Below are 27431 nucleotides of genomic sequence, written 5' to 3' on the forward strand. Positions count from 1 at the left end.
AACTCTGCAAAGCTGTGTTATTTTGCCTGTCTAAAACACCTGATTGTTCTGATAAAGAGCTGAACAGCCAATAGCAAGGCAGGAAAGAGAAACAGACGGGGCTGGCAGGCAGAGAGAATAAATAAAAGGAGAGACCGTAAAAGGGAGAGCAGAGAGGAGCAAAAAAAGGAGGAGAGGAGGTAGTGAGGGGCCAGCCACACAGCAAGATGTGGAATAAGAAAGAAAAGATATACAGAAATGGAAAAGGTAAAAACCCAGAGGTAAAAAGTTGATGGGATAATTTAAGAAAAGCTGACTAAAAAAAAATAAGTCAAGCTAAGGCATTTATAAGTAATAATAAGATTCCTTGTATTTATTTGGTAGGTCCCCCAACAGATCAAAGAGTAAAAAACAAACAACAAAAAACAACTACACTTGGTGGATAATTGCAGTAGTCAGTTCTCTCCTTCCGCCGTGTGGGACCTGAGGATCTAACTCAGGTCGTTGGGCTTGGTGGCAAGTGCTGTCACTCTGTATGCCATCTCATTGGCCTGATAGTGACTATTTAAAACACTTATGGGCTGTTGGGATAGTCGTCCCCAGCCAGGAACTGACATTAAACTCTCCAACTGTCTTGTCGGAGCTAGCACCTGATCAGAGGAAAATGAATTTCAGAGTCCACCCACCCTGGGCTTGGTGCAGCCTCCCCAGTAGACAGTAACAGTGACGGGGGAAAGACTACAAACAGGGAATCTTAGCTGGTATTTGTCTCCTTTGCCTACAGAGAGGCAGTGGCCTTCTCCATGCCTGCAAGATCCTTCCAGGCAGCAAGACATGCCTGCAAGGCACACTTTCCCTCTGCTCCTCTGAGCTGCTGTGACCCTACACTGTACTATGGTCCCTGGTGCTGTGTCCCACCTCATTCCTTCTTGGGGGAGTTTCAGCCTGTTTCGGGGTTGTACTGATAGGAGTCACATGTCCTGGGAGCCTGTGTCCCTCACAGTGAGCCATGGACCATTCAAGGATACATGATTGCCCCAGTTCACAGAGGGAAATGCTGTAAGCTGACCACACCTGCTACAGGAGTCCAGGCTCCAAACTCAGACTCCCATCATCCTTCCTATGCCAGTACTGGCGTTTTCATCTCCTGCTCCTGAGTGGGATGGGTAGGGCACAGGGCTATGTCTGAAGCTTGGGGATTGAGAACAATAGCTCATCTTCCCTTAGCCACAAGAGTTATATACTCATGGCTAAGTATAACTTGGCTTGGCTCTTCCAAGTAGCACGTGGCTCTTCCTGGGTGTGGCAATGCGGCATAAGTGGAGGAGTCAGGGGCTCACTCGCTATTTGCTCTTGGTGATCTTGGGACTTCAGGGAATATAAGTGTGGCCACGCCTCAGAGACTGGCCTCTGTGGACAGTGCCATGGGAGTGGGGGGATGGAGGCCAGATCCCTAGGATGACTAGAGGGGCAGCTCATAAATGACTACTTCCTGCTGGCCCTTCTGACTATTCCTGTGATTACAAGGAACACAGGCCTCAGAATACACACCCTTGAGGCCACCACACATAATGACTGTCAGCTCCTGAACATCCTGCTAAGGTTTGAGCACCCAATGCCCAAAGCTCTGTGGGTGCTGTAGGCCTGATCTTCCTGGGGTCTGGAGGGCTGGGGGATGCTGAGAAGGTGGTACACCGGTGGCTGCAGGTGTAGCAAGGGGAGGCTTTGGGAGGACCAATGGCTGCTTCAGACCACAGACCTTGATGATTCAAAGAAGGGGCATTTGTCCCTCCCAAGTTCCTCTGTGTTCCTGTGGTTTGAAAGAACCCAGCTGGGCTTGGAACTCTGGCTCTGGCTTTAGGCTCCAGCCCCTGCCTTGGGCCTGAGCCCCCTGACCCAAAGCCTCAGCCTCCTCTCCTTCCTCAGGGTCCAGGTGGAATTCTATGTCAATGAGAACACCTGCAAAGAGAGGCTCAAGCTGTTCTTCATCAAAAACCAAAGATCCAGTGAGTCAGGGGCCTGGAATATCCTGGGTGGAGAGGGATGGGCAGGGTTGGGAGTCTGAGGAGATATGCCAGCTGGATGGGCAGAGGGCAAAGGTCACTTTGGCTTCCCATGTCCTGGCCTGTGGAGATATGCACCCCCATAGTGGAGACTGGGTTGAACTGGGCTAGGATGTCCATGGGAGCCAGCCCACACCCTAGGGATCCCAACCTCCACACTTCCTCTACTGCTTCCCAACTTTAAGCTTGGCCACTGTGTACCTACCTGGGATGCAAGAAGGGACTTGGATGTTAGGCTGTGGTGCCAAGTGTCCTAAATCTGTTCCCATGAGAGAAGTGCCCCCAGGAAATCCCCTGCACCCCAAGCCCCTGCACGGAGCCTCATCCATACAGTGGTCCGAGGAGTCTGGGGTGGGGAGCGCAGATGCATCTGTCCTCTGCATGGGGGGGGTACAAGTGTGAGATGGAGGTTCATGCAGGGCCACTTCAGGAGGGGCTGTTGGGAGACCCCAGAAGAGTGGGTGGGCGTGCTCCTTGAAGATCCTGCCCTGATGCCACCCTCCCCACAGGCCTGAGGATCCGGCTGTTCAACTTCTCCCTCAAGCTCCTCACCTGCCTGCTGTATATCGTCCGTGTCCTGCTTGACAATCCAGACCAGGGCATCGGATGGTGGGTGACCTGTGGGGCTGAGGCTGGGGTCCTGAGGCTGAGCCTTTCTGTTAAACCCCACTGGCATTTTGGGTGTCTGTGGGGGAGACCTGTGACCAACAACTCACCAGACTCCCAAGAAGCCCTGTCATCAGAGCCTGGGGAGTCTTTTCTTCCCCTAGTGTGACCCCAACATAGAGTCATGCCCAGGTACCACTCATACCTAGAATGGTGATTGGGTCAGCATTAAAAGAGGGGCCCCCAGTGTGGAGGTGTGTGTACACGCAGCCACAGAGTATGTGTTCCAACCACCTTAAGGAAGAGGTGCCTGCTACCAGGTGTCCTAATAGGAGCCCAGCTGAGGAGGCTGGGAATTTGTCCTCTGATGTCTTCTCTTTGAGACATCAGTGCTATTGCCCGGCCCAGACCTTACAGGGTGCCATTATCTTCCCTGAAGGCTGCTGGTCTCTCGGCACCTGGGGATGATGCCTTGGCATGCTTCTGGTTCATCTCTGGGCTGCTCCAGAGGCCCTCGGTGCCAGGATTGTCTTGAATTGTGTCCTGTGGGGTTGGGAGGCTGGGCCCTGGGCCACCTGCATGCTTGTCACTCCTACCTCCTACTCTGCCCCTTTTATTCTCTCGATTCTATTCTGAGGTGACATTCCTCCCCCAGGTCTGACTTCCTGCATCCGTCATTTCCTAGTTTCCCACATCCCTCTGAGGATGCTGTGCCTGGCCCTTCACTTTATTAGTTACTTCTACCGGAGCCATTTCTCTTGAACTCTGTTGGCCTCTGAATTGCATACCAGTGGGTTTGACAAGTGGGTTCAGATGCCACAGGACTCCTTAGTCAGAGCCTAAGGGTTTGGGTGCCACTGCTGGGCCATCTGTGAACCCTGCCAACACTGAGTTACCACCTGGGCCACACAGAGCAGGCTCTTCCTAAACTGCTGGGGTCCTGTAAATCTCCAGGCAGGAGGCCAGACCTGGAGCCTATCTGCACAGTTTTACTGAACTCCTTATTTTCATCTGTTGCACATTTCCAGGAAACTAGAATTCCCAGACCAGAAACTCTCACTTGCTATTGAGAATAAACCTCTTATCACTGCACAGGTCAGAGGAGGGAAGAACCTTCTAAAGTTGTTTGAGGAGACATAGAGGCTATAACTGACTCAAAACACTCTTTTCTGGGTCTGTTTCACCTTTTGAGTCCTGAAGGCTCAGGACTTCTGCTTCCACCTCCCTAGAGGATCAAAGTCTGTTGTATTCATCGCCATCACTAGCAGGGACAATGCGTGGGAGGGTGGGTGGATGATGGATATTGTGGTGATGGACAGATGGGTGAATGATGGATAGTGATAGCTGGGTAGGTAAATGGTTGATAGGGGATGAGATGCTGAGTAGATGTTGGAAAAGAGGATGCATTAGTAGATGGATACATGAATTACAGATCAGGTGATGATGGATGCACAGACCATAGATGAGATTATACATAGGTAGACATATGGGTGGATGTTGGATAGAAGAATGAGCACAAGCAGATGGACGTATGGGTCACAGATCAGATGATGATGGATAATAAAGAGCGCATGCATGGACCACAGATGAGGTAGGGGATGGATAAGTGACTGCTGATGAAGAATGAGTAGATAGATGCTGTATAAGAGGGTGAGAGAGAGGGTGGGTGGATGACTCAGAGACTTCTGTGGGTACCGACTGCAACAACCCCAGTAAAGCACAGGTGAGAAGAGGAGAGGAGAGGAGCGGCCCCTTTCTGGGTTCTGTGAGCAGTGAGGTCCCTGTGGTAGCTGCCCCTGGTGCTGATTATGGCCTGGAGCAGAGCTAGCATGTTGACTGTGCCCTGCTACCTCTCATCAGCTGGTTCCAAAGTGCTTGGATATGCTTATCTTCAAGCGGCTTGGGGATGAGGCTCATTAATTCATCTGCTTGAGGTAGGAATGTTCTTTCTGACTCTCAAGAACTATCCAGACTTGTTCAGGCAGCTCTGGCCTCCAGAGAGCGTAAGTGTCCCCCCTGGGCCATCTGTGGTTGTCCAGGGCCCATCTCTGGAGCTTGTCATCAGTAAAGGCTAAGTCCTCACTTTCTCCTGAGCAGCACCTCACTACAGGCCCAGATCTCCAGACCGGAATGTGTGCTCTATGCATCTTGCTTAGAGAGCCTCCCAACATGGCCACTGCAGGCCAGGGAGGCTCCTCCCACGTTAGAGTACCAGCTGCAGTTGGGGCATATGGTGGGCCCTGGGTGAGCAAGTAGCTGCCCTTTCCATTTGCCCTGAGCCCACAGCAGCTTTGGAAAGGGCCCTTGGCATCCACCCTAGAGGTCTGTGGCTGGGCCAGTGCTTTTGTCTCTTCACAGTTGGGGCTGCACGAAGTATAACTACACTTTCAATGGCTCATCCTCCGAGTTCCACTGGTGAGTTTGCTCCTGGCTCCCATTTGTCAGGCCACACTGGGAGTTTAACTGTTTGGCTCTTGTGTAGCCAATGCCCAGCCTCAACCCAAGGTTAAATTCCCTGGGGCATGTTCAACTGCACCCTTGCAATCTGGCTGAAGTCGGTACCAAGGATATTCCATCAGAGATGGGTAATTTAGAACGAAGCATGTGTCAGCTCCCCCACTTACCCTCCACATCTGGCCATTGGGCCCTCATTACCTTGGTAACATCTTCTGGAGCCTAAAGAGGAAGTGCATTGGCAATTGTGAGTCTGTCTGGGCCTCACTTCCCTTCTTTTCCTAGGGCTCCCATCCTGTGGGTGGAGAGGAAGATGGCTCTGTGGGTGATCCAGGTAAGTCCCAGCCTACCTCTCCTCCCTGCAAAGTGGAGGCTGCTTGTATGGACTCAGTAAGGAGAGGACTCTGGTTAAGTAAGAGAGCAGAAGTCCCATGTTCAGCAAGCAAGGGACTCAGGCTCCCTCGGTAAGCAGGGCCTTAGGCTCAGAAGTAGAGACCCAGGCCTAGCAATTCTTACTATAGTTTTCCTGGAGACCACTGAGGGCATGCTTCCCCCATCATCTCTTCCTTGGTGAGAACCTCTCCTTCCTGCTTGCCCACCCAATACTTACTGTCTTCCTGGGAAGTAGTAACTCAGGCCAGCTTCTGAGGGTGTCTTCCCCAACCATGTCCCAGAGGCCTGGGTCCCTTGCCTGGAGGATCCCATAGGACTCACAGATGCCTGTAATAGAGGCTCCATTCCTACCCAGGGCCCAAGGAGTACTGTCACCTGAGCCTCATCCCCTCACTGTCACTTCCACCTCCTATGGTGGCTTTAGTAGTGCTCTTCAAGTTTCCCCCACCCTTCCTGCTTCATCTTCCCTGATTGTCCATAGGGTGCCCCAGCAGAGCAGGGGTCAAGTCTGGACTGCCCTCTACCTACCTACCCTAGGCCCTAGAGTAGCTCCTGCAAGTATTTCCAATCAAGACCATCTTACTTCAGCAGCAAGGATGTAGGCAGCACACACACACATGATCACACACACACAAACACACACACACACACACACACACACACACTCACACACACAAGTGCTCTCTCACACACAGGCACACACACACACACATACACACATGCTGTCTCTCACATGCTGTCTCTCACACACACAATGCTCACACATGCTGTCTCTCACATACACTCACATGTGCTCTCTCTCACACATTCACACATACACACATGCTTGCACAGACACTCCCACACACATGTACACACACGTGTACACACACATGCTCACATGCTCACATTCACACTCACACACTCTCACACATGCTCACACACACACACATATGCTCACACACACTCACATGTGCTCTCTCACACATGCACACACACACACTCACTCACACTTGAGAACCCAGCATTGTTAGGACTCTGCCTGCTGAGACCCTCAGGAATAGGTCAGGCCCTGTTCCCAGATCTGTTCCATGTCTCTCTGCTTTCTTCACTCAGGTCATTGTGGCCACAATAAGCTTCTTAGAGACCATGCTCCTCATTTACCTCAGCTACAAAGTGAGTTCTTCCCTGTATCTACCCTGCCCCGGTTCCCCACCATGCCCTTTCTCCACAGCCCTTCCTCTGGCACCCATGATCCCTAACTTGAAAACTGCCCACTTCCAACCCTTATCTCTCCTTATCTTCCAAGCCCCTAGTCCCCGTCCCCCACCCTGATTGCCCCTTGCTGGCTCTGAAGTACCTCTGGCCCTCAGGGCAACATCTGGGAGCAGATCTTCCATGTTTCTTTCGTCCTGGAGATGATCAACACGCTGCCCTTCATCATCACGGTGGGTGAGCCCCAGCCCCAAGCTCGGCTACCCAAGCCCCACCTGACCTCTCCCCCACACACCACAGGTCTTCTGGCCACCTCTTCGGAACCTGTTCATCCCCGTGTTTCTCAACTGCTGGCTGGCCAAGCATGCGCTGGAGAACATGATTGTAAGTGAGGTCTGGCCCCTCTCGGCTCCAGGAGAACAGTTTCCCCACCTGCTGGTGGGACCAGTTAGTGGCCAGGAGAGTGCATGCCACAGTGATGCGTTCCAGTCCAGCCTTGAGCTTCCTCTTCCTGTGAGGACAGCTTTTCCAGAGCTCAGGAGAAGATGGGACAGGGTGTGGGGATATGGGCAAGCACAACCAGACTGGGTGACAAAACCAGGGCCAAAAGACTGCAAGCTCCAACTGCTCCATGGCCAGCCTCTGCTGGAATGTGCCCATCTCCTATAAATGAAAGCCAGGACGACAGCTATCTCCCTGGCGGGAGACTCAGCCCTGTTCTGGTTGCATAGTGAAGTTTTGAAGTCAAAGGTGCTCACACCTATCTGCCGTCTGGCATATTTTGATCTCACCCCAGGGCATGGCTCATCCTAAGACCAAGCTGAGGTCTGGGTGGCCAGCACAGAGCAGCATTGCCTGTAGCCCTCCCCTGGGATGGCAGTGTGAGCAGATCTCTGTTTATTATGCATGGAGTATTTATGGACCCTGACTTCTGATAGCTTCATTCTTTGCAGAATGACTTCCACCGTGCCATCCTGCGCACACAGTCAGCCATGTTCAACCAGGTGCTCATCCTCTTCTGTACCCTGCTGTGCCTCGTTTTCACGGGGTGAGTGCCCTAGACATCTCATGGTCCATCCCATCAGGTGGCCATGGCTCATCCACTCCCCGAGCAGACCTCAAGCCTAGGTAGAAGATAGGCCTAGGGGCAGTGACAGAAGGGGCACAAAGCTGACGTAGAACTTAGCTCCAAACTCTTGTGTCCAGAGACCCTGGATACAGTGACACAACCCTGACCTGTAGATGCCTGCCCAACTGGCTGTGTTTGCAACTCTGAAGGGAACTTACCTCTGGGCTGCGTGGGGGCCCTTTGGTTTGATGTGTCTTTTGGAGGGTCACCCAGAGTGGGGAAGTTCTGGTCACATGGGTAGACCAGCCAACCTCCTGCATCTGCCTGTGGAGTGGCCTTGCTCCATGTCCTCAAAAGAGGCCCAGTCACCCCTGCTATCCCTCAGGCAAGGGTGAGCTGGCTAGGAGTGGCTGCAGGCCTGGAGGACATGGAGCAGGGCCACACCATCACTGCTGCAAGCCACACCCCTTTGGCACTGAAGCACACCCCCTCGCAAATTGCAGCCCCACCTCCTTACTACTGAATAGAGTGAGCAGCTTTCCCAAGCTCAAACTTAAACTCAGTGCAGGGGGCAAATATCCACCTGTGGGTGGTGAGCGTCCAGACCCAGCTTTACAACCTCACTCAGTATCCCAAAGATCAGGGATGCATCACTTAAGTCCTAGGTGACAGGGTCCCCAGGACTGGTAGAGCTTTACCCCTCTGGGAGCAGAGAAAGGGGTAAGGCCCTGTGTCCCTGTCCACAGCAGCCAGCTCAGGCAGCCCCACTCCACACCACAGCCTTGTCTCTTACCATTCAACTCCTCCCATCCATGGCTGCAGCCCCTGCCCCACTGCCACAGCCTCCCCCCTGCCGCAGCCCCTCCCTGCCACCGCTGCAGCCCTGGCCTTCTATCTCTAGGACCTGTGGGATCCAGCACTTGGAGCGGGCCGGTGGGAACTTGAACCTGCTGACCTCCTTCTACTTCTGCATCGTCACTTTCTCGACTGTGGGCTTTGGCGATGTGACACCCAAGATCTGGCCATCCCAGCTCCTGGTGGTCATCCTGATCTGCGTGACCCTTGTGGTGCTCCCACTGCAGGTGAGTCCCCGAGCTCCACACAGGGACAGTCGGGAGGCGCTGTGTGAGGGGTGACATAAGGACAGGAGGGATCCTGGGGGTTGTGGACACATGTTGGAAAGTCATTCCCAGGAGAGCACTGGGGCCTGAGGAGGTGTTCCGCTCTGTGGCAGGTCCCTCGACTCTGGTGAACAGCAACTTGGTGTTCTGCCCAAGAGAAACCATGGAGCACAGGTTTTTTCTTTTTCTTCCAGGGGGTCTGAGGTGCCCAAATGACCCATTCAAGAATTTATTTAGAGACAGATTGTGGGGGTGAACTTCACCCTCTTTACCAATCACAGCTAAGCAACATTTAGGGCTATGAGAGACAACTGGAAGCGTCATTGCTGACCCTGAGTTCTGACCTTGGGCTAGTCCCATCTCTGACATTACAGCACTGAGCTCCAAGCCCAGCAGGCATCCCCTTACTTCTGCCAGAAAGAGCTGTCTGCCTCTCCACTGCCCCTGTCCTGAGTATGCGGCACTGAAAGCCTGGAGTGTGCTAATCCTGTCCCTTTCACCCATCACTGTCCTTCCAGGCAGTTCTCCCCATCTGTTAGCTTTTCTGTGCCCAGAAGCTGGTCCTGCAGCATTCTGCTTCTAGCTGCTGGTCTCTGACCTCGTTCCTTGCCTTGTTCAAGGGTCCTGCCCTTCTACAGGCAGTTGAGGTTTTAACAATGTCTAATACACCGACTTGTCTCTTAACATTTTCCTCTCTTACCTAAGAGAGCCATTCCCTCCCTCAATTGTAAGTCTGTTTTCTTACAAAAGTTTAAGATTAGCTCCTCACAGAGGAGACAGCCCCTCTCCCCCCAGAACAGAGTCTGTATGGCAGGATGGGGATGGGCCTGACTCGGCTCCATGCTCATTCCTCCATCCCTCAGGCTCTGCAGAGAATACTCCAGGTGTCTCCAACATTCCCCGCTCCGGTTCAGAAGCTTCTTGGGTCCTTATTAGTCTGTGTAAGATTTCTAATTCCCAGGCAAGGCCTCTGGTACCCACCTGTAATCTCAGCCTTAAGCAGGTTCAAGACCAACTCCCATGTAAGGATTTTTATGCAAATCACATTGACACCTGTGGCATGGACCAAGTTGCAGCTTATTAAGGCCTTTCACCTTTCCTAGCAAGTCTCTTGACATTCCTGGGGCTTTTTGCAACACTTTCTTTCTTTCTCTCTCTCTTATTTTTTCTTTCATTTTTTGGGAGGAGAGGGGTTTTGAAACAGCATCTCTCTAGGTAGTCAAGAGACATATTGTAGCCTCAAATTCACAGAGATCCTCCTGCCTCTGCCTCAGGAATGTTGGGAACAAAAGGCGTTTGTCACTACACCTTGCTAAAAAACCTGACATTTTTATTGTTTTGTTTTGTTTCATCCAGGGTGTAAAGTTCTTGATATATTTATTCAGGCCACATTGTAGTTTTCTCCTGTGTAGACCTCAAATTCTAATTCTGAGTTCTGCTAGTGCCAATGTGTGGAGTGTGTATCTAGCAAGCTTTGCTGGTCACTGGTCAGCTTCCCAGTATTGTCCCAGAAGAGTGACAGTCCACACTTCCTCTGAGCTTTGTTCTGATGGTCCTCTGACAACCTGCTGAGTATGGGGAGATGCCCTTCCTCTGCTTAAAGACCTTCCTTCTCATCCCAGTTTGCTGAGACCAGAATGTTTTATGATTTATTTATTATTCTAAAACTGGTGTTTGAATGTAAGTCCATGTGAGGGTGCCAGATCCCCTGTAACTGGAGTTATAGACATTTGTGAGCTGCCACATGGGTGCTGGGAATTGAATCCGATTCTCTGGAAGAGTAGCCAGTGCTCTCAGCTGCTGAGCCATCTCTCCAGCCCATAGAATCTTTTTAATTAAATTCTTCTTATCAGTCCGATTAAGTGTTTTCTCCTTAAATTGTTAGGGTCCTGTGTAATATTAACCATCCTTGAATTCCTGAAACACAACCTATGACATTCTACATGTTATGCTGGACTCTGTTGCGTGTTGTTGGGTTGTTGTATCTGATCTGTGGCTGTGCTTCCCTTGTGGATCATCACACCCAAGATGGCTCTGCTTTGGTCCCTCTATGCCTCAGAGTCCCTGGGGCTGGAGTGTGCGGGTATCTCCGGAGACTCCTGAAAGGCGGCCACACACTATGGAGCAGCACCTGTCCTCCACAGTTATGAAGGCCACAGGCCCAAAATCTGGGGTCAGTGGCATGGTTCTCAGAGGGCTGTAAAGGCATGGGGTTAGCCCTGCCTCGGCTACTAGCCTCAGCATCTCTTGGCTGCTGTCTAAACTGTCTTCCTTCCTGTGTTGCTTGCCTTCTCCTTTCTTCTTACTGGACTGGGAAACCATGTCAGCTTCTCCAGTGTGGGCTTTGAGGGTGTGACACCCAAGACTTAGCTGCCACCGCTCCTGGTGGTCATCCTGATCAAGATCATCTCAGGTTCCTGACACACCCTGATCTCTACAAAAGCCCCCTTTTATTTTTCCAAATGAAGTCACATTCCTAGGTCCCAGGAGGACATAACTTTTGGGAGCCCCCCTCGCCCACTATAGGTCCTGTCCTCACGATGCTGCCCCCTCCCCTCTGCAAAGCCATCAGGGTCCATCCTGGCTTCTCATCTCGTAGCCTCACCAGCTCTTCAGTGGCTCATCCATGGTACCCTGACCTAGCAGAAGTTGAAGACAGTGCCAAGGATGGGTCCATGGACAGGCATCCCCAATCCAGCCATATGACTCTCAGCCTCCACTTTCTATCTGGACACCCCAGTCCCTTTGCCAAGGGAGGGTGAGCCCCTGCCCCAGTAGCTCCAGAGTCACTTTGAAATGGAGTAGGAATGGAACTCCTCTTTGCCTTCTCAGAGGCTCTGAGACGCTGAGGCTCACTCTCCTCCATTGGGACCTAGGGTTAAGTGTTTAAGTCTCAATGTCCAAACACTTAGATAACAGATGTTCTTGAGGCCAGGTCAGAACGAAGCTTTGTTGGGGCTAGTAGCAGCCCTGGGACTGCGCAAGGCCATTATCTGGTAGTTCTCATGGTTGTGGTGGCTCCTGAGCACATCCTCCACCTTATCCCTGGATTTAGGAGTCACCATAATCCAAGGTGGCCTCAGGTCAACAAATTACAGTCACAACCCCTCCCCTTTTCCAAATCAGCTCCCATCTCAAGATTCTGAGCAGACATCCACTTTAGGAGCCACTGTCAATCCTACATTAGCTCTCTAACCCCCGACCCACCCACCCACACACCATAGCCTACAAGACAGGCACTTATGCTTTCCAAGTGAGGAAGCTGAGGCCCAGGATGTCCATCAGCAGTGCCCTACCATGGACCACCTGCAAGGGGTCCCTGTGTTCCCCAACCCCAGAGTCTTGAACACCCCCCGCCACAGGTCTCCTGGTGAGGACTCATGGGAGTGAGAGTGGACAGGGTCAGGACCTACAGAAATGGGCTGAAGCTATGTGTAGTCCCGATGCTCAACACAGAACAGGCGGTGGACATCTGACCTCAGAGCCTTGGGCAGAGCGAGGCTTTGGGCAGAGCCAGTGCTGTGCAGCTCACGTGACCCGGGCAGATGTGAACTTGGCAATCCTTATAACTTCCCACCCAGTCTGAGAGGACCTCCCTGGCAAGGACTGAACACGTGACTTCCACATCCAGAACCTGACACCTGATCAGGTCACTGTTGCTAGAAAGAAATCCCTGACTTCACTGCTAGGGATTTCCTAATACTGTCAGAAAGCTGATAGGTGGAGCCAGGCCTCGAATGTCTGTCCAGATGTCCAGAGTACAGGCTCTGGCACACACTACTGGTCATGTAGCTTCTAGGCCGCCAGCTGGACTTCCCATGACCTGAGTCACACACCACAGTTTCTGACCCTGCTTTTTACATGCCATCTCCTGGTCCTGCTCTGGTCCCTGTTAAGGTCACCATCCCCATCACTCCTACATCTTGGCAGCCAAGCAAGCCTGCTCTTACTCTGTCCTCAGGACCTGGCATTTCCACCCTGGACAGCCCCTGCCCCATGCCACTGCTGCTCCACAGCCTGCCCCACCCTTTGTCCCCCACTGGATGCCTGTGCTCATTTCCCCCTCTTCACAGTTTGAAGAGCTTGTCTACCTCTGGATGGAGCGACAGAAGTCAGGGGGCAACTACAGCCGCCACCGAGCACAGACAGAAAAGCACGTGGTCCTGTGTGTGAGCTCCCTCAAGATTGACCTCCTCATGGATTTCCTGAATGAGTTCTATGCCCACCCCCGGCTCCAGGTAAGGCTATGGGCAACCCTAGAGAGCCTGAGTTCTTTCCCCACCCCCACCCCCACTGTGCAAGACTGCCACATGCTTGGGCAGGGTTCCTGAGCACTCTAGACCCCGGTTATCGAATCCAGTGTGTGTGTGTTGGGGTGGGGGTCTGTGATGGTCCCATAAAGCCCTGGGAATGACACCACTCAGGAAACAATACAGGCTGGGGGGGGGGGCAGGATCTTGCTCAGAGGCACTGACATACAGCCTGGCCAGCAGGACTACTACGTGGTCATCCTGTGTCCCTCCGAAATGGATATCCAGGTGCGCAGGGTATTGCAGATCCCCCTGTGGTCCCAGCGGGTCATCTACCTCCAGGGCTCTGCCCTCAAGGACCAGGACCTCATGCGAGCCAAGTGAGTGCCAGCCAGGGCAGCACAGCCAGACCTAGGCCTTAGGCCACTGGGAGCCCCCCAGGTAGAAGTAGGGCCCTGTCAGGCATAGCTTGACACAGGGCCTAAAGCAGGCAAGGGTCCCAGGTGGAGGCAGGGCCAGGGTGGGTGGAACATTCATGGTCTAGATCCAGGAGAGTGGGACCCTAGAGCCTAGCTCCATCCTTACATGCTAGTCACTGCCAGGCAGCCTAACAAGCACACCTGGCCAAGCTGTGCTCTTCTGCTGTGAGTCTTGTCTTTGGGCACTTTTCCCTCTCTTGCTCTGAGTCTGGGGATTTTCTCTGTCAGGTTTCAGGGAGCTTAAAATAGACCAGGGGTGGAAAATACCGGCTGCTGAGAGTCAATGGTGAAGACTCGAGGGCTGAGGGTGGCTCTTGATTTAAAGACAAGTTGACAGAGTGACTCGAGGTGACAGGAGTGTGCTGTTAACGTGTAACTGGAATGTGCTAGTGCACCATCTGGGACTCTTCCTCCAAAGCCTCCCATGCCACATTTTCATTCCAGAAGGCTCCTGCACCCTTTGTTGTGTGGTACAGGTGATACAGGGCCAAGGGCAAGCAGGACAACAGCCCAGGTCCCTCATCCCCAGAAATCTGAGCTGGCGCTCTCATGGATGCAGCCTCCTATCCATGAGACTGTAACTGTGTCCAGCTCTAGACTGGCAGATGGGACAGAGGAAGTGGCAGCCAGGCAGGGAGGCACCCATAGCTTTTATGGAGCAGTGTGAAGCTTTACTGCCCTGCTTGTGAGGTAAAGGTTTCTCCAGCTGGCTCTTAGCAGGGCTGAGTTGTTTCTGTAGCCAGGCTCCTGGGAACATGGAAGGAAACAGAAATGACCACCAGGGTCCAGGCTGCTGAATGGTCAAGCAGAAGAGGGGACAGGCTCTGTGCTCCAGCACAGGGTGGATGGGATCCCAGGAGATGGGCCCCAGATGCTGAACAGTGCCCCATGTAAAGTCTGCTGCCCTAGAATGTAGGACCCACTCTTTCTGACCGTAAGCCTCTGACAGCTGCAAGCAGAGGCTAGGGTGTGGGTGGATGTGACAGAGCCACATCTCAGGCACCATCATGCCACTGTTTGGAAACCCTGGACAGTCCCCAATGGCCAATGGGTGTCTCCAGGGCAGGCTTGGCTCATGGGCCTAGTTCAGCATCTGAACTTGGACTCTACTGTGGGTGTCCAAGCATCCTGACTTGTCCAGAATGTTCCAGAAGAATCTGGGAAGGCTGGGAGACCTGGGATGCACTGTAGAATTCTATGGTGGGACGTACTGGGCCAGGCCTGACTACCTCAGCAAGGTCCCCTGCTGGGCCATCCTTCCCTCACCCATCACACACCTGGCCCCTCCTCACCTCCTCACCTCCTCCTGGGGAGGCCCTGGTCCATAGCCTCACTCAGCAGCTGGTGCTCCGCAGGATGGACAACGGAGAGGCCTGCTTTATCCTCAGCAGCAGGAATGAGGTGGACCGCACAGCTGCGGTGAGTTCAGGGTCACTACCCACCCCAAGCCTGCACTGTCTACCTACCCTTAGCATTGGCCCTCCAACACCAACCACACCTCCCCCCAGGATCACCAGACCATCCTTCGAGCCTGGGCTGTGAAGGACTTTGCTCCCAACTGTCCCCTCTACGTCCAGATCCTCAAGCCCGAAAACAAGTTTCATGTCAAATTTGCTGGTGTGTATGGGGACTTGTGGCATAAGGGCGTGCAGGCTACAAGGGGGTGGTGGGTACGGGTGAAGTATTCCTCTCAGAGGCTCAAGGAGGTTTCACCCTTGGGATAACATGCCCTCCAGATGTCTGTATCAGAATTGGGGAGCTAGTAGGGGTAGTCTTGACAGATGACCTGGCCTCCACCTGGGGCAGAGGTCTGTGGGAGCAGGAGCCAGAGTTGGTGTGGGAGGCAAGAGCACTATCTAATCAGAATCTCTATGAACAGGGCCCACGATGGGCACCTGGGGGACAGGTAAGGGCACCTGGGTAGAGCTGTCGTGACCCCCAGAAATGCAGGTGCAGCTCACAGAGGTGCTGAACTCCTGCTTAGTAGGAGTTAGCTATTCGGGGAGGGATTCCAGGGGCACCACACAGGAGAGAGCCTTCACACGTTCAGAAAGACATGGGTGCTTTGGGGAGGGACCACAGACAGCAGGGGTGGCAGGCCCTGACCCTGCAGTCCCCACAGACCACGTGGTATGCGAGGAGGAGTGCAAGTACGCCATGCTGGCCCTGAACTGCATCTGCCCGGCCACCTCCACCCTCATCACCCTGCTGGTGCACACGTCCCGTGGCCAGTGAGTGCCCTGTGCCAGACCGACTACCACGCCCTGGCCGTCCCGATCAACCCCACAAGGCAGGGCGGGCTCCCTGGAGGAGGAGGGCATGTAATGGGCAGAGGTCTGGCACAGGAAGGGGTCCAGGGAGATGCAGGGTGCATTTAACAAATTGGGTAGGAGGGGCAGCCCTATCTGAGGGTGACAGCCCCCTTACCCTACTACTCTGGTAGGGAAGGACAAGAGTCTCCAGAGCAATGGCAGCGCATGTATGGGCGCTGCTCAGGCAACGAGGTGTACCACATTCGCATGGGTGACAGCAAATTCTTCCGAGAATATGAGGGCAAGAGCTTCACCTATGCAGCCTTCCACGCACACAAGAAGTACGTGGGACTCGGGGCTGAATATGGGTTTGGAGCCTGCTGTTCCCACCACCATTGGGCTGCTCATCCTCCCCACCCAGGGCCAGGTCAGCATGGGTGGAACCCTGGGCCAGGAGGTCACAGAGTCTCTCAGCCAAGGGCAGTGTAGCCTGACATTGCTCACCTGGTGAGGATGGCCAAGTCAGGACATCCCAGAACAAGGTTCATGTAAAAACCTGCCACATAGCCACTGTCCTCTGGAGCGTCTCCTGAGGCTGGCCTGGGGTCCTCATGTCCCCAACACCTGAGCAGAGGGCTTGTCCAAGAGGTCCATGAGGGTCCCTGGAAGGAGAATGGGTTGTTCAGGAGGGCAGCCTGAGCCACGGGGTGCTAAGAGCGGCCCTGAGCTCCAGGCCATGTCTGCTCAGGTATGGCGTGTGCCTCATTGGGCTGAAGCGTGAGGAGGACAAGAGCATCCTGCTGAACCCGGGGCCACGGCACATCCTGGCCGCCTCCGACACCTGCTTCTACATCAACATCACCAAGGAGGAGAACTCAGCCTTCATCTTCAAGCAGGAGGAGAAGCAGAAGAGGCGGGGTCTTGCAGGGCAGGCACTGTACGAGGGGCCATCCCGGCTGCCCGTGCACAGCATCATTGCCTCTATGGGTGAGCTGGTGTAGCATGCAGGCGGCAGATGGGTGGCTTCCGAGGGTGTGTTCCACAGCCTACCTGCCACTGGGTGGGAGACCTCGACCCCTGAGACTCAGCTCTTTCCTGGACAGTGTGAGCCACTCCAGGCCTCAAGTTGTGGATCTGTCCAATTGAGGTATCCCCACCTATCAGAGTTTTGGTGAGCATCAGTTACCTGGGTAACTGACAGCCCGTGAGGCACTATGGTATATAAACCAGAGGCCCATGTAGTTCTCTCTGCCCAGAGCATCCCTTGAATAGATGAAGGCCCTGGTGGCATCTACTAGGTGTAGATTATCTGAAGTTAGCAACAGCTTAGCTTCAGGGCTCTGCCCAGGGACTTCTGTCTTCCCATAACTGGTTCAAGTGACCTCCTGAGCAGGGCTGGGCCAAGACTTAGAAGGTAATACCTGTGACATATGTCATCCCCTACCAGCCCTTTAGGGGACAGTGGGGAACAGGGATAGGTCATTCAGCCTCTCAGGCCACAGACCCACAGGCTCTCCAGGGCAATGACCGTCTCATGTGGTGCTAACCCCAAGCTGTGACCCACAAAACAAGTTGACACCAATCAGCGCCCACTGCATGCCTGGCCTGAGTGGTGTCCAGGGACCATGTGCTTTGACTCTGTGGTACACATTCTCAGTCACGTGTGACTGTGACAGCAGCTGCCTGACTCTGAAGTTGCTGCCCCTGCAGTAGTAACAGCTTGCCTTGATGGTCAGGCTTGAGGAAGAGCCTGGGGTTGGGGTTGCTGCTGCCCAGCCCAAACTCTATCCATTGCTTGCTATTTGCTCACCCCACGCCTGAGACAGAGCGACTCGGGAAGCCCTTCCACCCACTTCTCAGGTCTGGCCCACAGAGGCTGTGGGTAGTAGCATCCTTGAGCCAACTACCAACCAAAGCTAACAACCAGGGGCTGAAGTGGGAACAACAGAGACCAGCAGGTGCAAAACAGCCTCGCTGCTCCTGTGTTACTATGTGGCTGCCCTCCCCAGCCCGGTCCTCAGAGCAGATTGACCAGTTTCCAATGAGCCCCAAGGGCCCCCACCTCCAGGAAGGCAGAGTCTGTCACAGCAACCAGTTTGGTTGGGGCCCTGGAAGGTCTACTCGGCATCACCACCACTCAGGGCCCGCCCTTGTCCTAAAGGGGAAACTGAGACTCAGGGACATCCTGAAATTACTAAGGCCACACAGCTGGCCTAGAGAGTGGCATGGGAAGGGCTGCTGGTCAGGTTCAACCCCTCTGTCCAGGGACAGTGGCCATGGACCTGCAGAATACAGATTGCCGGCCCTCCCAGGGTGGCAGCGGTGGGGGCAGCGGTGGCGGCGGCGGCAAGCTGACTCTGCCCACGGAGAATGGCTCTAGTAGTCGGCGCCCCAGCATTGCACCTGTTCTGGAGCTGGCAGACAGCTCAGCGCTGTTGCCCTGTGACCTGCTGAGTGACCAGTCAGAGGATGAGGTGACGCCCTCAGACGACGAGGGGCTCTCTGTGGTTGAGTGAGTGCTGAGTGGAGCTCAGCTTTCAGTGGGAGGGAAAGGTCCCTGGTGCTAGGTATAGTGGCAATCCCTGCTCTGCAAATAGGGTCTTCTGGGTGGAGCCCCAAAACACAGGGAATCAGAGCAGAGGTCGTCCACCTCACCCCAATCCTAGTCCTGAGAGAGCACTTGAGAGCATGCTGGCAGGGGTGTACTAGGCTGGTACCCTTCCTTGGCTGGAGTCAGAGATAATGGGGCTAGAGTGGATAACTCCTAGACCCAGAGTGGATAATATAGGGTAGCATATACACCATACCTGCTCAGCCACTGAGATGTCTGCCCTTGGTTACTCCATGAGTTGATATAGAGCCAGGTAGTGACCCACAGACATTCCTGAGCTAGTGTAACAGCTGGGTCAGCTCCTCTTGGTACTGTGGGGTGTGGCCCACCCCATTTCAGGTGGGTATTGTTGGGGCAGGGTCTGTAGAAGTCACCAGTAGGTGATTTGTCAAGACCTTGTCCTAACTCAAGTGGCCATCCTGGCTGCGGTCTGAGGCCAGATCTTCCTGGTTGAGACCAAGAGGGACAATTGTAAGTCCTCCATAGTTTAGCTACCTTGATCTCAGTCAGGACATCCTCCTGATGGGAACTGTTCTAAAGTTGAGGAGTCAGTGGTGGGACTCCCAGATCCTGCAAGTAGAAAGGACATGGGTCCCTGTGGCTGTGTCCCTTAAGGCACATGGAAACACAAATAGAGGATTGTGGCCAGGACCCAGTGTCAAAGCATGGCATGGCACTGTAGGGTGGGAAGGAGAGGCAGCCTTCTGAGAAGCTAGTCTGGAAACACAGACCTGTCTGTGTACCTGTCTGTCACCTGGGGTGCTGTGGGCATCACTCTGGGGACTGGGGATTACAGCCCTGGTGTTCTCAGCTTCCAGGCTCCAAAGGGAGAGAGAGAGAATATGAATGTATGTTTGGGTGTATGGGGGTGTGTGTGTGTGTGTGTGTGTGTGTGTGTGTGTGTTTATGTGTGTGTATGTGTGTGTGTGTGTTTATGTGTGTGTATGTGTGTGTATGTGTGTGCATGTGTGTGTGTGTGTGTGTGTTTATGTGTGTATATGTGTGTGTGTGTGTGTGTGTGTGTGTTTGTCTGTGTGCATGTGGTTTGTGTATGTACATGTGTGGAAGTGGGTGGGAACTGCTTGTGTGTCCATGTGTCTTTGTGTGCATGTGTGCAAGTGCACACGCATGTATACGTGTGCATGCATCTGTCCCTGGTTTTACTTCCATGTGTATGTATGTAAATGTCTGCACTGAGTATGTTGTGTGTGGAATTTTTCTTCCGGGACATAAGGGGTACAAACTAGCCTCCTGTCCCCCATCTGAGTAGCTGAGGGCTGACTGTTGGGAGGACCATCCCAGCCCTCCTTGGGTCCTGCAGAGGGGAGCAGCCACAAGTGGCCCCTCTGTACCTCATGTCAGCCTGAACCACTCTAGTACCTTGGTGTACCTGTCCTAGTCCTAGCCTGGGAAGCAGGGGCAGGTCTCTGAGGTCTCATGGGGCTGTCCCGGGTTGGTGTAGGAAGCAGAAGATGGGAGACAGCAAGCCATCTCTGCTAGTACCAGGTGACTCCATGAATATTCCAGGTAAAGGGTAGCTTTGAAGTGGCCCGGCCACGCTGCCATGGTGCCATGCTGCGGTCCCTATCTTCATCCAGGTATGTGAAGGGCTACCCACCCAACTCACCCTACATTGGCAGCTCCCCGACCTTATGCCACCTCCTGCCTGTAAAAGCCCCCTTCTGCTGCCTCCGGCTAGACAAGGTAAGGCTGAGTCTCAACAGCTTTGGCCACCTGCCATCCCGCTTTGGTGGCTACCTGCTATCCCACTTTGGTGTCCATGTAATTTGGTGCTGCTGCAAAATCGAACAGGAGCCAAACCCTCCCTGCCTCATCCCACCGGCCTGCTCTCTTCCTCCTGCTCTGATCTCACTGCAGCCTTTTCTGAACAGGCTGGAAGCAGATTAGGACCACTGAGCCCTGAGACCCCAAACACCTTGCATGCTCCCAGATGAGAAGGACTACTTCTCTCCTCATATAACCTGTCCACAGAGTCAGGCAGAGCCAGGGTCTCCAGTCAGGGGGAGACTCCAAAGGCTTTGTCATTCTTTAAGCCAGCACATGCCTGTCACTTCCCCTTTCTGCCTTCCTTGGGATCGATCCCTGTTGACCTCTGACGAGCTTGGATGCCGTGGTTAGTGTGATAGAAGTCAATCCAGGATACAGCCAGCCCATGCATCTGGCCTAGCACCCTGAGGCAGGGCAGGACACAGCTAGCAACATCTCTGGCCATGCTATCCCACTGTGAAAGTGACTGTTTCTATGGTGCAGTGACTGCAGAGATATGGGCGTGGTAGCTTCTAACCTGCCCTACTCTGAATCAGCTTTCTTAATTCTAGGTCCCTCTGATAGTCTCCTTAGCATGTTACCAAGGGGGAATCATGCTTTGCATTCATGTTGTAGAGGCACGTGGCCTCTTGTTTTACTCGGGGGCCATACTCTGTTTCATGTTGCTTAGGGATCTGGATCCTTTGATGCTTGCCAGCCTCTTATATTTCCTCACTGTGCATGCTCAGCTATAGACTGGAACCAGGCACCTCCCACAGAGGTCTCACTCCATTTAGGGAAAGGGGCTTTAGGAAACAGGATCAAATGCTGCCTGTGGCCTTGATTCTGGGCTCTGTGGTGGGCAGAGCTAGGCAGTGCATGTGTGTGAACATGCACACCCATATCCACAGACACACATACATGTGCACACATGACTTGGCCCTCTGTATTTCTGTAGCTAAATGCTGCACTGGCTGGCTTCTACCAAGCTTTGTGGGACACTGACTTTGGGGGCCGCTAAATGGATGAGCACTGGTGGCTGGTGGCCCCGTATCTCCCCACGTGTTACACGTTGCATGTCCCTGCTGTTGTTGGCCCACCAGCTTCTCCCATAGCCAGGGTGGTGCCCAGCTTGGGTTCCCCCATGTCCCCAGGGATGCAAACACAACAGCTATGAAGATGCCAAAGCCTATGGGTTCAAGAACAAGCTGATTATCGTCTCTGCTGAGACAGCAGGCAATGGGCTCTACAACTTCATCGTACCTCTGCGCGCCTACTATCGGTCCCGCCGGGAACTCAACCCCATCGTGCTGCTTCTGGACAACAAGTGAGACAGTGTGCAATCCCCATGATGACCCACTTTCTGTTCAGGGACTGAGGGCCCATCCCCTGCTGTCTTCTGTGGCCATGCCTCCTTTATCTTGCTGACCTTAGCCGCTCCTTCCTCTGGTTTCTCCTGTAACCTCTTTATGTCATGTCCCCACAACTGAGAGTCCCAGCTGGCAGGACCACAGGAGTCCCAAAACCATAGCTCCTTTCATCCAAGGACCCCAGAAGCATGACAGCCAGGGCCCAAGGTCCAGTCTTAGCATATAACTTCAGCAAGTCCAGGGCCTCAGTTTCCCCAGAGTTGAATAAGTGGCAGGCCTATTGACCTTAAATCCACCTCAGTCCCATGTTTTTTGGGCCCTAAGAGTGTGGGGAGGATAAACCACAGAGCAGGTGACACTTCCAGACTCTGCTGTCCCCACAGGCCTGACCACCACTTCCTGGAGGCCATCTGCTGCTTCCCCATGGTCTACTACATGGAGGGCTCTGTGGACAAGTAAGATGAGAACAGCCATGGCCAGAGTGCCTGCTGTCCCTCCACCATCCTTCCCCAGAGCTCCACAAATGAGCAGTTGACCCAGACCCAGGGGAAAGAAGAGGGGGGCTGAGAGGGGCTTGGTGGGGTGGGGATCCTATGGCCATACTCCTTGCCCTGTGCAGCCTGGACAGCCTGTTGCAGTGTGGCATCATCTATGCTGACAACCTGGTGGTGGTGGACAAGGAAAGCACCATGAGTGCTGAAGAGGACTACATGGCAGATGCCAAGACCATTGTCAATGTGCAGACCATGTTTCGGTGAGCATCTAAACCCATGGCAGCCAGGCCTCATAGTGAGGTCTCCACAGAAATGGATATGGAGCCATTGTGAGAACCCATAGCCCCAACCAAAGGGCCCACCAGAACCCACAGACCTGACCCTGGGACCCAACACAGATCTCACAGCCCTCACCATGGGACCTACAAGACACCCCGCAGTCATAACCATAGGACCCACAGTGGACTCCAGAGCTATGACCACAGGACCCACCAGAGTTCACAGACCTAACCACAGGACCCACAAGAGACTGCACTTCTATGACGATGGGACCCAACACAGACCCCACAGCCCTGACCCCCAGATCTACCAGAGACCAACACCCGCAGTTGTAACAATGAGGCCCACAAGAGGTCGCCCAATCATGACCACAGGACTCACCATAGACCCCACAGCACCAGGGCCTCCTCAGACCCTCAGTCCTGACAGGAGGACACCTCCCCTATCATCCCTCCCCCAGGCTCTTCCCCAGCCTCAGCATCACCACAGAGCTCACACACCCTTCCAACATGCGGTTCATGCAGTTCCGTGCCAAGGACAGCTACTCTCTGGCTCTTTCCAAACTGGAAAAGGTAAGTGGGTCCCTTCTGGTGGGCCATCCTTTGCCAAAGAGCCCAGAGACCAGGGTCAAGGGGAGCGGGCAGGGCTGTGGGATCATGGGCTTCTGTCCTGTGGGGAGCTAAAGAGAGGCTCAGCTGATGCAAGGCTTTCCTTGTGCGGCTGCTTCCCTGAGCACCTGCAAGTCAGCCCTAATCCTCTCTGGGATCAGGCAGGAACTGGTAACAGATACCTACAGCCCACCAGGTACCAGACACTGCCTCTGCCCTGGACCCCGAGGATCAGAGAGTGGGAAAAATCTCTTGCACTTCTGACCTTGGAGTTCCATGGGAGGTGTCAGCTCCATGGAGGGTATCAGCTGGGCCAGATGTGGAACTCAGGGACACAGAGACTCAGTGAGGCATTAGAGACACACTAAGGACCCAGCAACCCACTAGAATATGGGGGTTTCAGGGGTATGGGAGACAGGTATTGTCTGTGTTTTTCTGGTGTATGGTGATTGTGGCCCTGCCTCCTACCCACACAACAGATGGCCAGGCACTGGGGTAAGGGCAGTGGCAGCCATGTGTTAAGATGAGGAAGTCACACCTGCCAAGCTTGCTGCTCTATGTGAGTCCCAAGTTCAGCCTGGGCCAGTGTGTTTGTGGAGAGCTGCCGGAGGCCAGCATGGCTGACTGGAAAAGACCTAGGAATTGTCTGGACCAAGCCTGACTCCGGACATCAGGCAGAACAGACAAGCTCTAGGGTTTCTTATTGCACATGAGCACAGCACTGACCTGAAGCTAGGTCAAAGTACAAGTGGTCTGGCTGAGTCAGAGAAGCATGAGGGAGGCAGGTGCATAGAGCCCCAGACAAATGTGGCTCCTGCTGTCCAGCTTACCCACAACCCTGACCCTGCCCTGCCCAGCATCTAGGTCCACAATGGGAAAGGACAAGGTATGCCTAAATGGTTAAAGGTGCTGGTATTATGTGAAGAGAAACACAGACCACTGCCCCCCATCCCACGAGGGCTCTCCCCGTGTGACTGAGAGTAGACCAGGCTGGTGTCCAGGCATGGAGTCATCGTGGAGCCTGTATCCCTATACACAGTCACACCTGGGGCCAATCCTGCTCCTCACGGGCCTCAAGGCAGCCTGAAAATGGGTGAAGGCAGCATACACAGCAGCAACCGGCTCCCACAGCCCTCTATGTCAACAGTAGAGGGCGGGGCTTTCATCTGCTCCCTGCAGCATGGACCTGGTGGCTGACCCATCTCTGCATCCTGGACTTGTCAGCTGTTGTCCATCTCAAGGCAGTGAATGGTCCTGGGCCCATCATGTGGCTTTGTGACAGTAGGGATGACAAGGACAAGCTGAAAAGTCAGGGCACCATGGTAGTGAATTCATGGATGCTGAGGGGTTGGGATCCATAATGAATGATGTCCCGGGCAGACAAGGTAAGGAAGAAGATGAGGTGGGTTGCTGGTGCCATGGCTTCTTGGGGATGGTAGAATCCCCAGTCATGCCCATTGTTAAGGCCTGTGTATTACTGAGCACCAAGCTTTGTAGGATTGTCCACATCGAAGACATATGTCTGAATGTTTCCTTGTCTGAAACAAGGGAATGTTCTGGACAGAAACTAACATTTGAAACCCTCCCTTTCCTTCCAGTCTCTTGGGACCTGTAGGGTGATCACTTCTGTTTAGTGCTGTTCTTAGGAAAGCCAGTGGAATGTTTGAGTTCCCTCAGTGGCTCATATTCACAAGGTGCATGCTACAGTGGGAAGACGGTGGCCGTGACTGCAGATTGTCATGTGATACACCCATGTCTAGTAGCTCAAACATGCTTGGTTCTTCACAGGCCAGTAAAGCCCACACATCCCAGCCCCACTGTTCCACTCTCTGACCTGAACCTTCCCATGACACTTGCCCTCTTCTGTTACTGGAGTCCAAGGAAGGACAACATGAGAGGGGCTTTTGCCACCTTATCCTGTGTGCTTCCTTCTGTCACCGGGAAGATGTGGCTGGTAGAGGGTTCACTGATGGAAAAGTCGTCTGTAACTGCTGCTATTCCTGATGGCCTCTACGACTATTTGCCTTTGACTGAAGCAAATTCCTTATGCTATGGGAACTGTCCTTGGATGCCAGTGTGGGCTGACTTGGCCATGGGTGTCTACACTCACCTGACTTCCTTGTGGAAGCTTCCTGGAAGAGGGGCCTGGAAGAAAGCTTGCCTTCATTCCCAAGTCTATGAATAGCCCCTTCCAGGCACAGGCAGACGTGGCAGATGGGACCATGCTAAGGAACTTGAGATGGGAAGTGGTCCTCCATGTCCACGTTGGCCCCACATAATCAAAAGGGGACATGACAGGCAGGGCATCAGAGACAGGAAGAGGCCCCACTGCCGGCTTTGAAGATGAAAGAAGAGGCCACAGGCCAATGACTCTGGACATCCCCAGGAGCTGGATAAGGTGGGGAAAATGATTCTGCAGAGCCTCCAAAGAACACAAGGGCCAGCTGGCTCTGACTTCAGCCGCTGGAAGCCTGTATTAGACTTCCGACCTCGGAGCCTTGAAATGAAGTTCAGAGCCACTATACCTGTGACAGTGTGTCCCCAAAAAAACTCATACTGTGAGCCGTCAGATCCAGTGCCTGAAGCTTCATGGACCCTGTGAAGAGGGCAGTGAGCAGCAACTTGCACAGCTCACCCCTCCTGCTGACATGTTCCAGTGCCCATGACATCACTAAATATGATTCAAGATCAGTGTAGCACCCCTGCCCAGTGTGTGCGAGGCCCTAGGTTCCAAATACAGGGACATTATCTCACAGGTCCTTAGTCCCACTTTCTTTTCAGATCCCCAAACTCTCCCTAGGCTCTGGCCTTGAGTATGTCTGGGGCGATGCAGCTGTATATTCAAGCCTGCTGGCCAGAATCTGTTGGTGTATGCTGAGACACACATCCATGTACACACACCATGAACATACTACACACATGCAAGCGCATACATATGCACACATGCTCATACCACAAATGCATATAAAATGCATGCATCCACATACCAAATATACATGTACACAGATATGCACATACATACCACACATGGACACACCCTAGGTAGCCACCCATAATTCTGTGGCCACCATGATCCCATGTGCCACCTAAGGACCCCTTTCTTGCAGCAAGAACGGGAGAATGGCTCCAACCTGGCCTTCATGTTCCGCCTGCCGTTTGCTGCTGGCCGAGTGTTTAGTATCAGCATGTTGGATACACTGCTCTACCAGGTCAGCTGGGATGTGGAGGGAGGGAGGTAGGCAGGGTCCCATGATCCATGGACCAGAGCCCACAGTTGCTCTCTGTTTAAGATCTGGTCCCATTGCTCTGGACAGCCCTCCCCAGATTCCCTGAGACCTATTCCTGCTGGAGCAGCAGGTCTCACTGTTCTCAGGGATACCCTGGTACCACTCTGGGGGTCTTGGGTCCTGGTCCTTTTTAGACCTCATGTGCTGGGCTGGCAGGCAGGTGGCTTCTGAGTGTGCTGAGGCTGGAGCATCTGCCTCACGTGGCCCTGCTGCCCCACAGTCCTTCGTGAAGGACTACATGATCACCATCACCAGGCTGCTGTTGGGCCTTGACACCACACCAGGCTCCGGCTACCTCTGTGCCGTAAGTGCGGGCCAGGTATACAGTGCCGTACGTACGACACAGGCCTGGCATCCTTCTTGGGTCACTGCAGTTCTGGGGCTCTGGGTACTGCCTGCAGCCCTTTCTCAGCATAGGGCTTCCCTCTCATCGCAGATGAAGGTAACCGAGGATGACCTGTGGATCCGTACTTATGGCCGCCTCTTCCAGAAACTCTGCTCCTCCAGTGCTGAGATCCCCATTGGCATCTACAGGACCGAGTGCCATGTCTTCTCCTCTGAGGTACGTCCCCATTGCTGTATTAATCCTTACAGTCCAGCTCTGGGGACCTGTGTGTGACTGACGTTTGCCAGAGGCTCCTCCTAGGCAGGTTCAGTGTCCAAAACACAAGCCTCCAGTGAGAGCAACTGCTACTCTTGGAAGAATGGTGACCTTGGGAAGCATCGCAGACCTCCAGGGGGACTTGGTAGGGAGGGTATCAGGGGTGGTCTGGTGAAGCTAGTCTACCTGTGTGGGTAGCATGTCCACCTACCATCCTGCCCCCTGCATGTTCTGTATGGACTTTAAGAGGCTAAGATACTGGGGTAGGGACAAACATGTCCAAAGGTCCCACATAGGCCTTGTTTTCCTTTACAGCCCCATGACCTCAGAGCCCAGGTGAGCACCCCCGGGCCCCGTGTGGAGTTTCTGCTTCACCTTTGCCTCATGGAGTTCTTCCCTACCTTGATCCATGCCCATGGGAAGCAGGCAGGAAATGAAAATGTGTTGGCCACTGGACTTTGGGGGTTGGGGGGCGGGGCTCTCAGCAGTTACCATTCTCCTATAGGATGGGGAAACTGAGGCAGGCGGAAATCACTCATGGGTTTACCCACATC

General features: G+C 53.7%; 1 protein-coding gene across 5 annotated transcripts in view; it reads left to right on the top strand.

Moving 5' to 3' along the window:
* The window catches only part of Kcnt1 (potassium sodium-activated channel subfamily T member 1), a 56612-nt gene that overhangs the window by 23483 nt on the left and 5698 nt on the right, over window positions 1-27431 (top strand). For 4 of the 5 annotated variants that reach the window (XM_035446766.1, XM_027422919.2, XM_035446765.1 and 1 more), the window contains 26 exons: window positions 1906-1985; window positions 2552-2651; window positions 5007-5063; window positions 5388-5436; window positions 6591-6650; window positions 6848-6922; window positions 6990-7073; window positions 7643-7737; window positions 8660-8840; window positions 12953-13117; window positions 13373-13509; window positions 14964-15027; window positions 15117-15225; window positions 15731-15839; window positions 16052-16201; window positions 16609-16847; window positions 18126-18372; window positions 20070-20175; window positions 21393-21565; window positions 21992-22063; window positions 22228-22362; window positions 22842-22953; window positions 26097-26198; window positions 26497-26580; window positions 26713-26838; window positions 27193-27213. In XM_035446766.1, the coding sequence (XP_035302657.1) occupies window positions 1906-1985; window positions 2552-2651; window positions 5007-5063; window positions 5388-5436; window positions 6591-6650; window positions 6848-6922; window positions 6990-7073; window positions 7643-7737; window positions 8660-8840; window positions 12953-13117; window positions 13373-13509; window positions 14964-15027; window positions 15117-15225; window positions 15731-15839; window positions 16052-16201; window positions 16609-16847; window positions 18126-18372; window positions 20070-20175; window positions 21393-21565; window positions 21992-22063; window positions 22228-22362; window positions 22842-22953; window positions 26097-26198; window positions 26497-26580; window positions 26713-26838; window positions 27193-27213 (2932 nt within the window). The remainder of the gene's footprint in view (window positions 1-1905; window positions 1986-2551; window positions 2652-5006; window positions 5064-5387; window positions 5437-6590; window positions 6651-6847; window positions 6923-6989; window positions 7074-7642; window positions 7738-8659; window positions 8841-12952; window positions 13118-13372; window positions 13510-14963; window positions 15028-15116; window positions 15226-15730; window positions 15840-16051; window positions 16202-16608; window positions 16848-18125; window positions 18373-20069; window positions 20176-21392; window positions 21566-21991; window positions 22064-22227; window positions 22363-22841; window positions 22954-26096; window positions 26199-26496; window positions 26581-26712; window positions 26839-27192; window positions 27214-27431) is intronic. The other variant, XM_035446767.1, reaches the window with a different exon arrangement.

Source organism: Cricetulus griseus, chromosome 6, assembly GCF_003668045.3.
Source record: "Cricetulus griseus strain 17A/GY chromosome 6, alternate assembly CriGri-PICRH-1.0, whole genome shotgun sequence".
Taxonomy (NCBI): Eukaryota; Metazoa; Chordata; class Mammalia; order Rodentia; family Cricetidae; genus Cricetulus; species Cricetulus griseus.